Consider the following 12,080-nt stretch of genomic DNA (forward strand, 5'->3'; position numbering starts at 1 on the left):
TTACTCCAAATTATTCCATTTAATGGAATATTTAGGACATATGGCCAGATCTATATGATGCAAGAAATAGTTTTTTCCTGGTCAATTAGAAGGCAAGTATATCATGATTAATATGACTGAAACACCATTCTTAGTTATTAGTTCAGACTACAACAGTCATAACCTGTGCTGTAACTTTGTGCCTTCTCATTGATCCAAAAGTGTGTCGTTCACATCTTTTTAAAAACCATGTCCAGTTTTTTTGTTTCCTTTCATGTTCAGCAGCTTCTGTTCTCTCTAGTTACAGACAATGAAACAAATAGGGACAGTTTAATACTTGTTTTACCCTCAAGGTCACATATGGGATTCAGAAATTCAAAGCCAAAAATGCAACATTCAGGTACATTACTTCAGGAGGGAGCGAAGAGAACACAGATAGTAGTAAGTGGCAAAATACTGTATCAAGAAATGTTAAAAATCACGATAATTTTTGTGTGGGCTTGGCTGACACTTTTTAAACTGGACCACTGTTTCCTTGATTATATTTTTGATGTTTCTCTCTTCTTTTCTTGCTTGTCTCAGAAAATTTTATCAGAGCCTCAGGGACAGGACCTAAATAAATTCGATGTGGTATAACAGAGGGACACAATTTGGGTCCCAGATGTTGCTGGGTGCCCCCCCCATTTGTTTGGTATGAGAAACGGCCGTGTATTTCCAGCTTTTTCTGTTAACTCTATGCAACCTTACCAGGATTTTTATCAGTCTTTTCTCTGAGCGCCAAAAGATCCAAAGCAGCAAATGACATAGCCTAAATAAACATAATCTTATATCGAGGGCTGCGCGGAGACTCACTCCGTTCTTACAGCAGTGTTGATTCGGGGCATTCTGCTCTCACAGGCTAAGTCCTTTCTGAAGAAACAGTGATCCCCCCCCCCCCCCCCCATTCTACTGCGAAGGACGGAATCTGGGAGGGCAAAGGCACGCCAGCATTTCAAGAATGCGCACCTAAACCCTCAGAGGCTCAAGCTCGTTTCACTGGCAATTCCACGAAGGGCGCGCTGCCCTTTTCCGAAGATCGAAATCACCTGTGCAAGGTCGCACATCCAGTAGTTACCGCATGCAATCAGCAAGGTCGGGCAGGGCTGCTGGGTCTACGGCCGCTTGGCTCTCGGCGACACACCGGGCTCACCCGGGGCCCCCCGCAATCTGCGCAATCGCGGGGAGAACGCGCCCTCTCGCGACCGAGTTCCCGCCGCAGCCGCGGCTGGAACAAACGCCCTCCCCGGCTGAGAGAAACCCGCGGCGGCGGCGCGGACTGGAGCACCGGAAGGAGGCGGTGCCGGGGCGGCCCGAGGATGCGCGTGCCGGCGGATGGGGGCGGGGCGCGCCTATATAAGCCCCGCGCGGCGGAAAGGGCGGGCCTGGGCGAGAGCGGCTGAGTCGGCGGAGCGCCGGGCGCCGCAGACGCCGCCAGCGAGGACAGGGCGGGGAGAGGGAGGAGGCGGGAGGAGGAGACGCAAGTGCGGGGTGGCGCCGGTCCACCTCCGCAGCTCTCCTGGCTCCCGCCGGCTTTCGAAGGCGGGCCCGGGCTGCGGCAGCGGCGGCCTCGGCGGCCTCGGCGGCCTGCGGAGGTGAAGCCGAGCTGCGGCGGCCTGGGTCGACTCGGCGTGGGGAGGCGGCACCCCCAGCCCCTCCCCGGCCAGGGTGGGCAGAGCTGGGTGACCGCGGCGGCGGTGAGGTGGAAGGGCGGCTCGGCGTCCTCGGGGCGGGGCTGTCGAGGGCAGGTGGCCAGTCCGTTTTCTTCCAGGTCGACCTCCTCAGAGGCACCTGCAGAAGCGGCCCCAGCCTGGTGCCTTGGCGTCCGGAAGGCTGAGGGAAGGGCGGGGGTCGGTGCCCTCGGGGCGCTGAAGTGGCGCCCCGTAGAGGCGACTGTCACGCCTGCCCCTGCGGGGACTGAGGACCAGCGCTGGCCTGCATGGGGCCTGTTTTGCCCTTGGTTTGGGGGTGCTCCGGAAGGGGATGTGCGGGGTGTGGGGGGGCGTGTGTGGACCACTGACCAGGGCGGTGTAAGGCTCGCGAGGAGGAGCCTTTACACTGGTGTGGTGTGAATGGTTATGGCTTAACGGAACGGAAAACCAACCCGGGGCCCTTGCAAGTAACTCGCTACAAATGTCCAGTGGTGACGGACTTGCCTTGTAGGCCCCAGAACAAGTGAAAGGAAGTTCGGGGTCTTGTTCAAGAAGCAGCTCTAGAGTTAGTGAATGAGGCTTTAAAAGAATTGTGTGTTCGGGATGTTCTCTTAAATGGCGTTCTGATTGGGCTTGGGGTTAGTGGTGAGGGATAATGTAAAGAGATTTGAAAGACTGCCTTAGGGTTCTAATAGGGAGAATTTATTTTTTGTGTGTCATCATTTTACCATAGAAATTATTCAGAATGTGGATTGCCCTTACGAGAAAAGAGGAGCTCTGAAGCCATTGCTTGATGAGCAGTTCTCCCTCTGTGGAAAGTTGAATTTCTGGAAACATCCTCTGTATTGTAGATTTTGCCTACATAAAGGCGGTAGTGCTTGGCCTAATCGCATGAAAAGTAGTGAAATGGAGACACAGTACCTAATGCATAACTGTGTTTTGAGCTCAGTTCTGTGGAAGAGAATTTTGAGGGATTCGGTCTAGACTTCACAGGGAAGTTAAAGCTTCTGTGTATGCCTCTACTCTGAATTTACTTTTATATCTGACTTTTTTCCTCCTTTCTTCAGCTTCATCTGTTTCAATGGTGCAACTCTCTTCATCTCCTTTTGGTTACCAGTCACCTTCAGGCCGTTCAGAGGAGGGAAGAGAGGGGAATATGAAGTCAGCCAAGCCTCAAGTGAACCACAGTCAGCATGGGGAAAGCCAGCGGGCCATGAGCCCCTTGCAGTCTGCTCTCAGTTCTGCTGCCTCTCCTTCCCAAGCATATGAGACATATATTGATAATGGACTCATATGCCTTAAACACAAAATTAGAAACATCGAGAAAAAGAAGGTAACTTTCTCCACCTCCCATCCCTGTATATGTACCATCTTTAATAAGGGTCAGGGAACTGACGTTTTTGCTTTCTGTCAGGGCTCACAGATACTCTTTCATAAAAGATGTAACTAACCTTGGGATTTAGCTGGCTGAAAACATAAAAGCAGGTTAAATATTAGGTATATCAAACATTTTCTGTTTGACTTTTCAGCACAACTAAATACAGATATTCTTCATAGTAAAATTACGATGTATGCTGCTGTTGAAATACTTGAAGAGCTAGCAACTTGATGTCAGATTAATTCTTTGAGTATAGTATTAATGTTTCTTTTCATAGTTAAGTAATAGCCTGATTTTTTTTTTTTTTTTTTAAGCTTATTTTCCCTGTGACTTTCTGCAGCAGTTGATATTGCAGTATAGCTGCTGCAGTCTTTGGAAGCTTCAGCGATGGTAGTGCCAGAAAATGTTTTAGCACTAGTTTTTGTGTTGCTAGGTGATCCTTCAAGATTGGTAGGTGAAACATTGTAGAAAGCCTTATAAAGAGACTCCTTTAATCAGTCTAACGTTACAGCAAATGCTGATGTAAAGAATCCAGCTCATTGCTTGTTTCCTGAGTCATGTAGCCTATGAAACAGTACTGCACGTTGCTTTGTTGTGTCATGATTCTCTTTTGCTTATGATAGTAAGGTGAGTGAGTGACTATCTGGACCTGGGAACTCTTACATATTTTTATTCTATGACTAGTTCAACCTTAGGAAAGTTGCTTTAATGGAGTGTGAAGAGATTAAGTCTAGTTGACTGTTTCTTTTCCTTCCCCCACCCCAAGGTAGTGAAGATAGTGAAGAAGGCCAATTGCTAATAGTTTCTCTGTAGCCCTAGCTTTCACCAGTTGTCTTTTGAATGCAAGCAGTTACGCAGCTGATTGCAAGTGCGATGAGGTGAGCTTGCATGGGTCAGCACAAATTCCCTGCCACTATGGGAAACTAGTCAAAGCAGGATTTATTCAAAGCAGGATGTGTTGATGGAGACTCATTAATGTCTTCCTCCCCAGGCAGAGAAACTACGTGAATACTAATTCATACTCTCTAGCTTAACTATAGTACTTCTTATTAATTTTGAATACTTATCTGGCCAGTACTAATGCTTTCATTTCAAGCTTCTGGAAAAGTACTTTAAAGCTGTGAAGCCAGTATGGGGAGGAGCCTAAATATTGCTTTTAGAATACCATAAGTGGGTCCGGTCATTATTATGGGACAATAAATGCCATTTGTCATGTACTGAAATAATCAAATTTAATATGAAAAAGAGCTTTGAATTAAGGCTATTTATAATGCTAGAGAAAATACCTTTTACATTTCTATACTCCATTAAGAAGTTTGTTATTGGAGGGGCACCTGGGTGGTGGTGCAGTGGGTTAAAGCCTCTGCCTTGGGCTCAGGTCATGATCCCAGGGTCCTGGGATTGAGCCCTGCATTGGGCTCTCTGCTCAGCGGGGAGCCTGGGAGCCTGCCCCCCCCCCTCGCTTGTGATCTTTTGTCAAATAAGTAAACAATCTGAAAAAAAAAAAAAAAAGTTTGCTATTAGACAAATGCCACATAATTCAACAAGTAGCTACTACTTCAAGCATGAAGTTGGAGCAGAATTTCTCAGCCTAAATGCCATTGACATTTTGTGCCAGATAATTTTGTTGGTTGGGGGAGGGGCTATCCTCTGGATTGTAGGATGATTTGCAGCATCCCTGGCTTCTACTCACAAGATGCCAGTAGCCCTCTCCACCTCCTTTCCATCTTGCAAGTAGTGAGGACCAAAAATAATCTCTAGACATTTGTGTAGATCCCTGAGGGTCAAAATTGTCCCTGATTGAGCACCACTGGGTTAGGGGCATAGGATTGACTATTAAGTCCTCTGTGTTAAGTAGTCCTATTATAAATAGGGACCATGGGGATACCTGGGTGGCTCAGTGGGTTAAAGCCACTGAGCGTGGGTCATGATCCAGGGTCATGATCCAGGGTCCTGGGATCGGAGGGTCCGGGGATCGAGCCTTGCATCGGGCTCTGCTCGGCGGGGAGCCTGCTTCCTCCTCTCTCTCTGCCTGCCTCTCTGCCTACTTGCCATCTCTGTCAAATAAATAAAATCTTAAAAAAAAAAAAAATAGGGGCCATGAAGAGAAAAGAGTTTTACTATTGCTTAACCTTTCTAATTCCAATTAATGTTGATTGTGTGTAGTATATTTTCTGTGACAAACCTTACCTACAATTGCTGCTTGCCTTACATACAGTAAACTATATCTTACAGATTAATAGCTTACTTCAAGAACTTTGTTTTCATAAGAATCAGTCTGTTATTTCATTCTTCAGAGTTTTATATCAGACTATAATAGATCTACGTTTCTCTTTTGTAGCTCAAACTGGAAGACTATAAGGATCGCCTGAAAAATGGGGAGCAACTTAATCCAGACCAGTTGGTAAGTGGTTTATGATCCTTCAGTCACACTTGCTGGTTTTGTTTTTTGTTTTTGTTTGTTCTTTTTCTTAATAAAACTTTAAATGGGTTTGGTGAGACCAAATATTTGATAAGACCAGTGAAGAAAATCAACTGGATTTTTCAAAAGACTGTCTTTATGAGATCTTACAGACTTCTTTTGCACTAGCAGAATGGGGGTGTGGTATGAATGGGGGTGTGGGTTGTTAATTTAAGAGTGAAAATGTAGACCATCACTAAGAGTTAGCTTATGGATTTAAACTTTTGCTGGTGTGGACTGAAGGAGAAGTTGGAGGAAAGAGTAATTTTCCACTGTTAACTGATTTATTTTAAAGGGGTCATCTCTCTGCTGTAAAATGTCAAAGAATATTTATTTTAGCTTGCATAGGTTTTCTCCTTTTGCTTCCCCTTAAGCCCTTTTGTGTTTTCTCCCTATTTTTCTAGATTGCTATGTCACCTCTCAGGAGGCGTGTTTATCTGCTATCTGGCCTTTTTCTTTTTTAAACCTTACTATAAAATATTTGCAACTTTCAAGAATATTGTTTAGGTATACCTGGTCACTGCAAGTTTATCTAATGTCATGAAAGTTTGTGCAATATGGAATTTTTAAAAAGTGCTTAATTGATGTTTGCCTGGTCATATCTCTTGGCTAAGAAAGGACAAAATTAAGTTATTTGATCTAGTTTGTAGATCTGTTGTCTTCATCTTTTTTAATTAAAATTTTTGGTTGTGTATCACGGATACTGGCATTGAAGGTCTTTTCCCTTGCCATCTTGACTCCTCTGCACTGGCCTAGAATTTTTGTAATGTAGTAAATTATAATTTCGCTGAGGCACAGATTTGAATTGTGTGAGCTCTGAGAATGATGTGGTCACATAGCTGGTGAGGGGACTTAGCTGGACATCCAGCATTTCAACATAGCTTTGTTTTCAAGTAGTCATGGTGTGTTCAATAATTTTTAAAGTGATAATACTTTCTTTGTGTAAATATCCTTGAAGGAAGTGTTCTGTTAGAGTAGTATGTGATTTTTGGGAAATAAGAGGGTTAGGATTAGGGAAGTAGGTGGTTTTCTTGGGAGCTCTTTATGTCAAGGATAAGCTATATTTCTGACTTCCAGCCAGGCAAACTCTGATCTCAGTCTTTTATTACTGTGTTCATAGCTACATGTTGCTTCTCTAGTAGTCACTTTGTTTTTTTTTTTAATAGTACTTTTTTTTAAAGGTTTTTTTTTTTTTTTGGGTCAGAGAGAGAGAGTGAGCAAGCAGGCAGGCACAAGCAGGGGGAGAGGCTGTCAGAGGGAGAAGCTGAGCAGGGAGCCTGATGTGGGTCTCAATCCCAGGACCCTGGGATCATGACCTGCGCTGAAGGCAGCTGCTTAATGGACTGAGCCACCCAGGTGTCCCTATAGTATTCGCTTTGAATTCTCGAGTTGAGTGCTGATAACTGCCAAATTTACACTGCCAATAGATAAGTCCTGAGATTCCTGTGCTCAGTTGCCTATTTGGCATCTCCTGACTTTACCCTGACCTGTTCCTCCTCTAATCTTAATGATGTCAGTTAATGGCTTGAGAAACTAGAAGGACCGAATTGGCCAAAAACCTTGGGGAATTTCTCATCTTTCTCCTGATACCACACATCTAGCCTATTAGCAAGGTCAGTTCTACCTTCAAGGTAAATCCAGAAACTGGCCATTTCTCAAATTTCACTTCTGCCATCCGGTCCAAGCCACATCATCTTTCATCTACATTTCTGTAATAGCTTCCTCACAGGTTTTTCTATTTCTGCTCTTTCTCCAAGTCTGTTCTCAACATGGTAACTTCAGTAATCTATTCAGATGCAAGTCAGTTGGACATTCCTCTGTTCAGATCGCCATTGGCTCCCATTATGGTGGCAAAATGTCCTTACTGTGGCCAATAAAGTCCTATGAAAGATGCTTCCTATTTCCTTTCACGTCTTTATTGTCTTTCTTGTGCTTCCATCCCTTACTAATTTCATTCCAGCTACACTGGCCTTCTTACTGTTCCTCAAACATCCAGGCACGCTTCTGCTTCAGGGCTTTTGCACATGCTGTTCCTAGTGCCTGGGGTGCTTTTCCCCCAGATGTCTAAATGGCTCAGTTTTCACCTCCTTCACCTTTTTATTTGAAGGTCATCTCAGTAAGGCTTGTCCTGACAACACAATACCTCCGTTCCCCCATTCAGACTCATTAGCACTTTGTTTTTTTAAGATTGTTTATTTGAAAGTGGGAGAGAGATTCAGGCAGACCCTGCACTGAGTGTAGAGCCTACTTGGGGCTCCATCCCATGATCTTGAGATCATGACCTGACTCAAAATCAGGAGTCAGATGCTTACCTGACTGGGTCACCCAGGCGCCCTGCCTTGCTTCTCTCACCAACTGTAAAGTTTATTTTCTCTTTCTCTGAAAATATAGGTCCATTAACGTAGAGATTCTGTCTGTTGTTGTTTTCCTAGTACTTAGGATAGTTTAGAGCATAAAGTAGACATGTAATATACTTACTATGTCTAGATTTACTAAATATAAAATGATTGAATATTAGGTTTTTAGAGATAATTAAGCATACAGTTTGCAGTACTTTTGAGAACTAATACCTCATACAAGCAATGTATATTTGAGGTAGAAATTTAGAAAATGTGGGTAAATGGGAAGAAGAAAAATTTGTAATCTGACTCCTCAGAAAACTACCGTCAGTAGTGTAGTATTTAATTAAAAAGTTCTAAGTTTTTGTTTCCTTTTGTGTGTGTGTGTGAGTAAAGTGATAGAAATTTATTAAGTGAAGATAGAGAAGAAGCTCTAAGTGAGAGGGGTCCCAACAGGGTTGTCAAATATATGCCTTTAGGGTTGGTCTTCTATATGGAAAGCTAACCCAAGAACTTAAAGCCTTTTAACATCTCTATTGGTAACACCTTCAATGGCTTACTTCCTTTTTAGGGACTGATTATTCTTTGTTGGTTACAGGTGATTATCATAAAGACACACCCCCCCCCCATACCTAGGGCAGGGTGGTCAGATTTGTCCCCTTACCTCTGGTTTCTCCATATCTCCATATTTTGGGGTTTCAGTGAGCCTGATCACATAGCCCCCTCTGTATCTTTCCCTACCTAGCCTCACCTGTCCCTCACTGATCCTCTCCCTGAAATAGTAACCTTCACTGTGTGTTAGGGAATGGGACCATGACCTTTCTGGCTGCTTCCCACTGAAATGGGGCAGTGAGCTGTGTGGCAGTTAGAACATACCTAGGGGCCGGTCCAGGAGCTTGTGGTTTGGCTCCAGGGTTTCACAATGGGCGGCAAACGGTATATGCATCAGCACATGCAAAAGGATGAACATAAAGTATTGGGCTCAGAGTTATGATCATATCCCTTAGATAAGGTTCCCAGTTCCCAATTTTGTCAAATAGATTAGTGGATAGCTTGATCTTATTTAATTGATCACAAATTCCTTTATTAACTAAGTTTTAAAGTTGGTAATAATTCACATAGTTCAGAAATTAGGAAATATTTTTTATTTATTTTTTGAAGATTCTATTTACTTGTGAGTGTGTGTGCAAGCATGAGTAGGGGGGGAAGGGCAGAGGGAGAAGCAGACTCACCACTGAGCACTGAGCGGGATGTGGGATTTGATCCTGGGACTCCAGGATCATGATCTGAGCTGAAGGCAGTTGCTTAATTGACCGAGCCACCCAGGCATCCCTTGTTACTGTATATTGTTACAATTGTCCTATTTTATCGTTAATTTGTACTGTGCCTGATTTATAAATTTCATTGTAGGAATGTATGTATAGGGAAAGAAAAAATATATGTGAGGTTCAGTACTGGAGGGCCTGGCTCATTGGGCTCTCTGCTCAGCGGGAAGCTTGCTACCCACCCACCCCCGCCTGCCTCTCTGCCTACTTCTGATCTCTCTGTCAGTTAAATAAATAAATTAATTAATTAATAAAATATGAGGTTCAGTACTTTCTGGTTTCAGGCATCTGTTGGGGTCTTGGAACATATCCCCAGTGGATAAGGGGGAACTATTGTAATGATTCCTAGTAGATTATGTATCTGTCCAGACTTCGTCTCCATAAGCAAGCAGTCCTTGCCTCCTCCTCTTCCTCTATTTTCTATACAATTTAGCTTAGCTATAGATGCTTTTGGGGACTTTATTCTTGCCCTTTTCTTTTTTTTTTTAATAGACTTTTTTGAGTGTTTAAGCAACCCTGAACAGAAAGTTAGAGTTACAGCCGTTGATCCCATATGTGCACTGCCTCCTCTGCCACCAACATTCCTTACGAGTAGTAATGTATGTTGTAATTGAACTTAAATTGACACATCTCAAGTCCATAGTTTACGTTAGGGTTTAGCTTATAGTTTTGTACATTCTGTGGATTTTTGACAAATGTATAATGGCATGTATCCACCATTACAATATTATGTAAAATAGTTTCACTGCTCTAAAAGTCTGCCTGCCCTGCTCCGTCTGTTCATCCGCTGTTTCCTTTTTAAATACCATGTCAGTGTTTCCATGATACGTTGTCTTTAAGGATTGAATTGTTCTCAACAGCCTGAGCCACACAGGTGCCCCTAGGGATTGAATTGTTCTTTGAAACTCTGAGCCTGGTTCTTTTTCTGGGTGGGAGGTATTTGAAAATATTCTCTATTTCTCTCTCTCACTTTTTTTTTTTTTTTTTTTGAAATTGATAAGCTTTTTCCTTTTTTTGGAGTCAACTTCTCAAAACTTTTCTTTGGAAATCACTTATTTCATCCAGTTTAAAAATTTTTTTTGCAGTTTGGGGCAAAGTAGTTTTTGGTGTAAGTCTATGGTACTTTCTGTTTATTTCTAGTTTTGTGTGGTTATGTTTTAAGTTAGCTAGTTTTTTGTTTTTTTAAAGCTGGAGTCCGGGTTTAGTTTTTCTCTTCTACTCCTTTTATCTTTTTGCTTTTTTTTGGTTTATTTGCTTCATTTTCTAACTTTGAATTGAGTGCTTAATTCCTTTGTTTCCTTTTTTCCCCCATTGGCCTGCATTTAAGGCTGGGAATTTTCCTTCAAGCATTGCTTCAGCTATAAGTTGGATACTGTATTTTCAGTATTATAGGCTAGAAATTTGTAATTTCAATTTGTATTTCTTCTTTAACCCAATGATGTTTTTAATATTGTAAATAAAGTTGTCTGTGATCTGCATGGCTATTATAACGTTTTTTGGTAGTAACTTTGAAGTAACTTGTCAAGACTAAGCTAAAGACTAAAAGATTTCATTCAGATTTTTAGCATGAACCTTAGATTTTTCCTTTGAAACAGTGAGAAGATTGTGTTTTTAAGATTTATTTAAGACCAGGAGAGGGAGCTGGCCTGGGCAGCAGCGCTTGAGCAGTGGGGAAGGGCAGAAGCTGACTCCCTGCTGAGCAAGGAGCAGCCTGTGGGTCTCAATCCCTGACCATGGGATCATGACCAGAGCTGAAGTTCTGGGTTTAACTGACTGAGCCACCCAGGCACCTAGTAAGAAGATTGTCTTTTTTGTTTTGTTTTGTTTTTTAAATAAGATTTTATTTATTCATTTGACAGATAAGACATCTCAAGTAGGCAGAGAGGCAGACAGGGGGTGGGGTGGGGTGGGGAGCAGGCTCCCCGCAGAGCAGAGAGCCCAATGCGGGGCTCGATCCCAGGACCCTGAGACCATGACCTGAGCCAAAGGCAGAGGCTTAACCCACTGAGCCACCCAAGCGCCCTGAGAAGATCGTCTTAATGAGGTTTTTTTAGAGTCCAACTTAACAACTTTAATGTCTATTTTGTTTCAGCCTGGGTTTGAAATGGAGAAGTGAGATTCAAGTGAGTGAGTGAGCAAATAGCAAGGGGCACTTTCAGCTTCATTGAAGTTTTTATTTTTAAAGAATTAGGGTTAAGAATTAGGGTTTGGTACTCATCTCTAGTTGCTGAACTCTGACCCTATGTTAAATTTACTGCATAATGCAAACCTCATTAAATAATACGGAATCTCTTCTGCTTTGTAGTCCCACAGCAACTGGCCTAGTCCAGTCACATCACCCAAATGTTATGTAGCCTTCCTAATTAATATCCTTGTCTTGAGACCTTCCTTTTCAGTTCACCAGTCCTATTCCCACTAGTGTCCTTTTCTTTTATTGGTTTTGAAACCAAAGTCTTAGAATATAATTCTGTTCAAAATTTTAAAAATTCTGTTTAGAATCTTTAGCATATTTGAGGCTGTAATCATGTTCTGAACTTCCTTTTATTATTTCAGCAATAATACATTAAGTATTTTGCTGGGAGTTTCTGTGCTTAATGTGAGGGATATAACCTAAGGGGCAAATGTGATCCTTGACTTCATGGATATAGTGTGCTGGAAAAGAGAGGTGGGGAATAAGTAAATACAAATATGATGGATGTTAGGGTGAAGTACAGGGTGATAATGGATTATAATGAGGAATCTAACCTAGTTTGGAGAATTGAGGACAGCTTCCTTGAGAAAGAAGTGCTTTAGTTAAGACCTAAAAAATGTATTGGACTTAGCAAGTTAAAATGGGAAAGGAGGAAGAGCAGGCTAGGCAGATGCCAGCATGTGTTGAGGGCCTGAGTAGGAAAAGAATGTTTTTACAAA

General features: G+C 42.8%; 1 protein-coding gene across 14 annotated transcripts in view; it reads left to right on the forward strand.

Moving 5' to 3' along the window:
• Positions 1-1,404: 1,404 nt before the first annotated feature.
• Positions 1,405-12,080, forward strand: part of CAPRIN2 (caprin family member 2) — a 47,964-nt gene continuing 37,288 nt past the window's right edge. For 4 of the 14 annotated variants that reach the window (XM_059402715.1, XM_059402717.1, XM_059402718.1 and 1 more), the window contains exons 1-3: positions 1,437-1,683; positions 2,735-3,000; positions 5,387-5,449. In XM_059402715.1, coding sequence (XP_059258698.1) covers positions 2,749-3,000; positions 5,387-5,449 — 315 coding nt within the window. In that variant the 5' untranslated portion in view covers positions 1,437-1,683; positions 2,735-2,748. The other 10 variants (XM_059402708.1, XM_059402711.1, XM_059402713.1 and 7 more) reach the window with 6 other exon arrangements.

This window comes from Mustela nigripes, chromosome 6, assembly GCF_022355385.1.
Source record: "Mustela nigripes isolate SB6536 chromosome 6, MUSNIG.SB6536, whole genome shotgun sequence".
NCBI classification, from domain to species: domain Eukaryota; kingdom Metazoa; phylum Chordata; class Mammalia; order Carnivora; family Mustelidae; genus Mustela; species Mustela nigripes.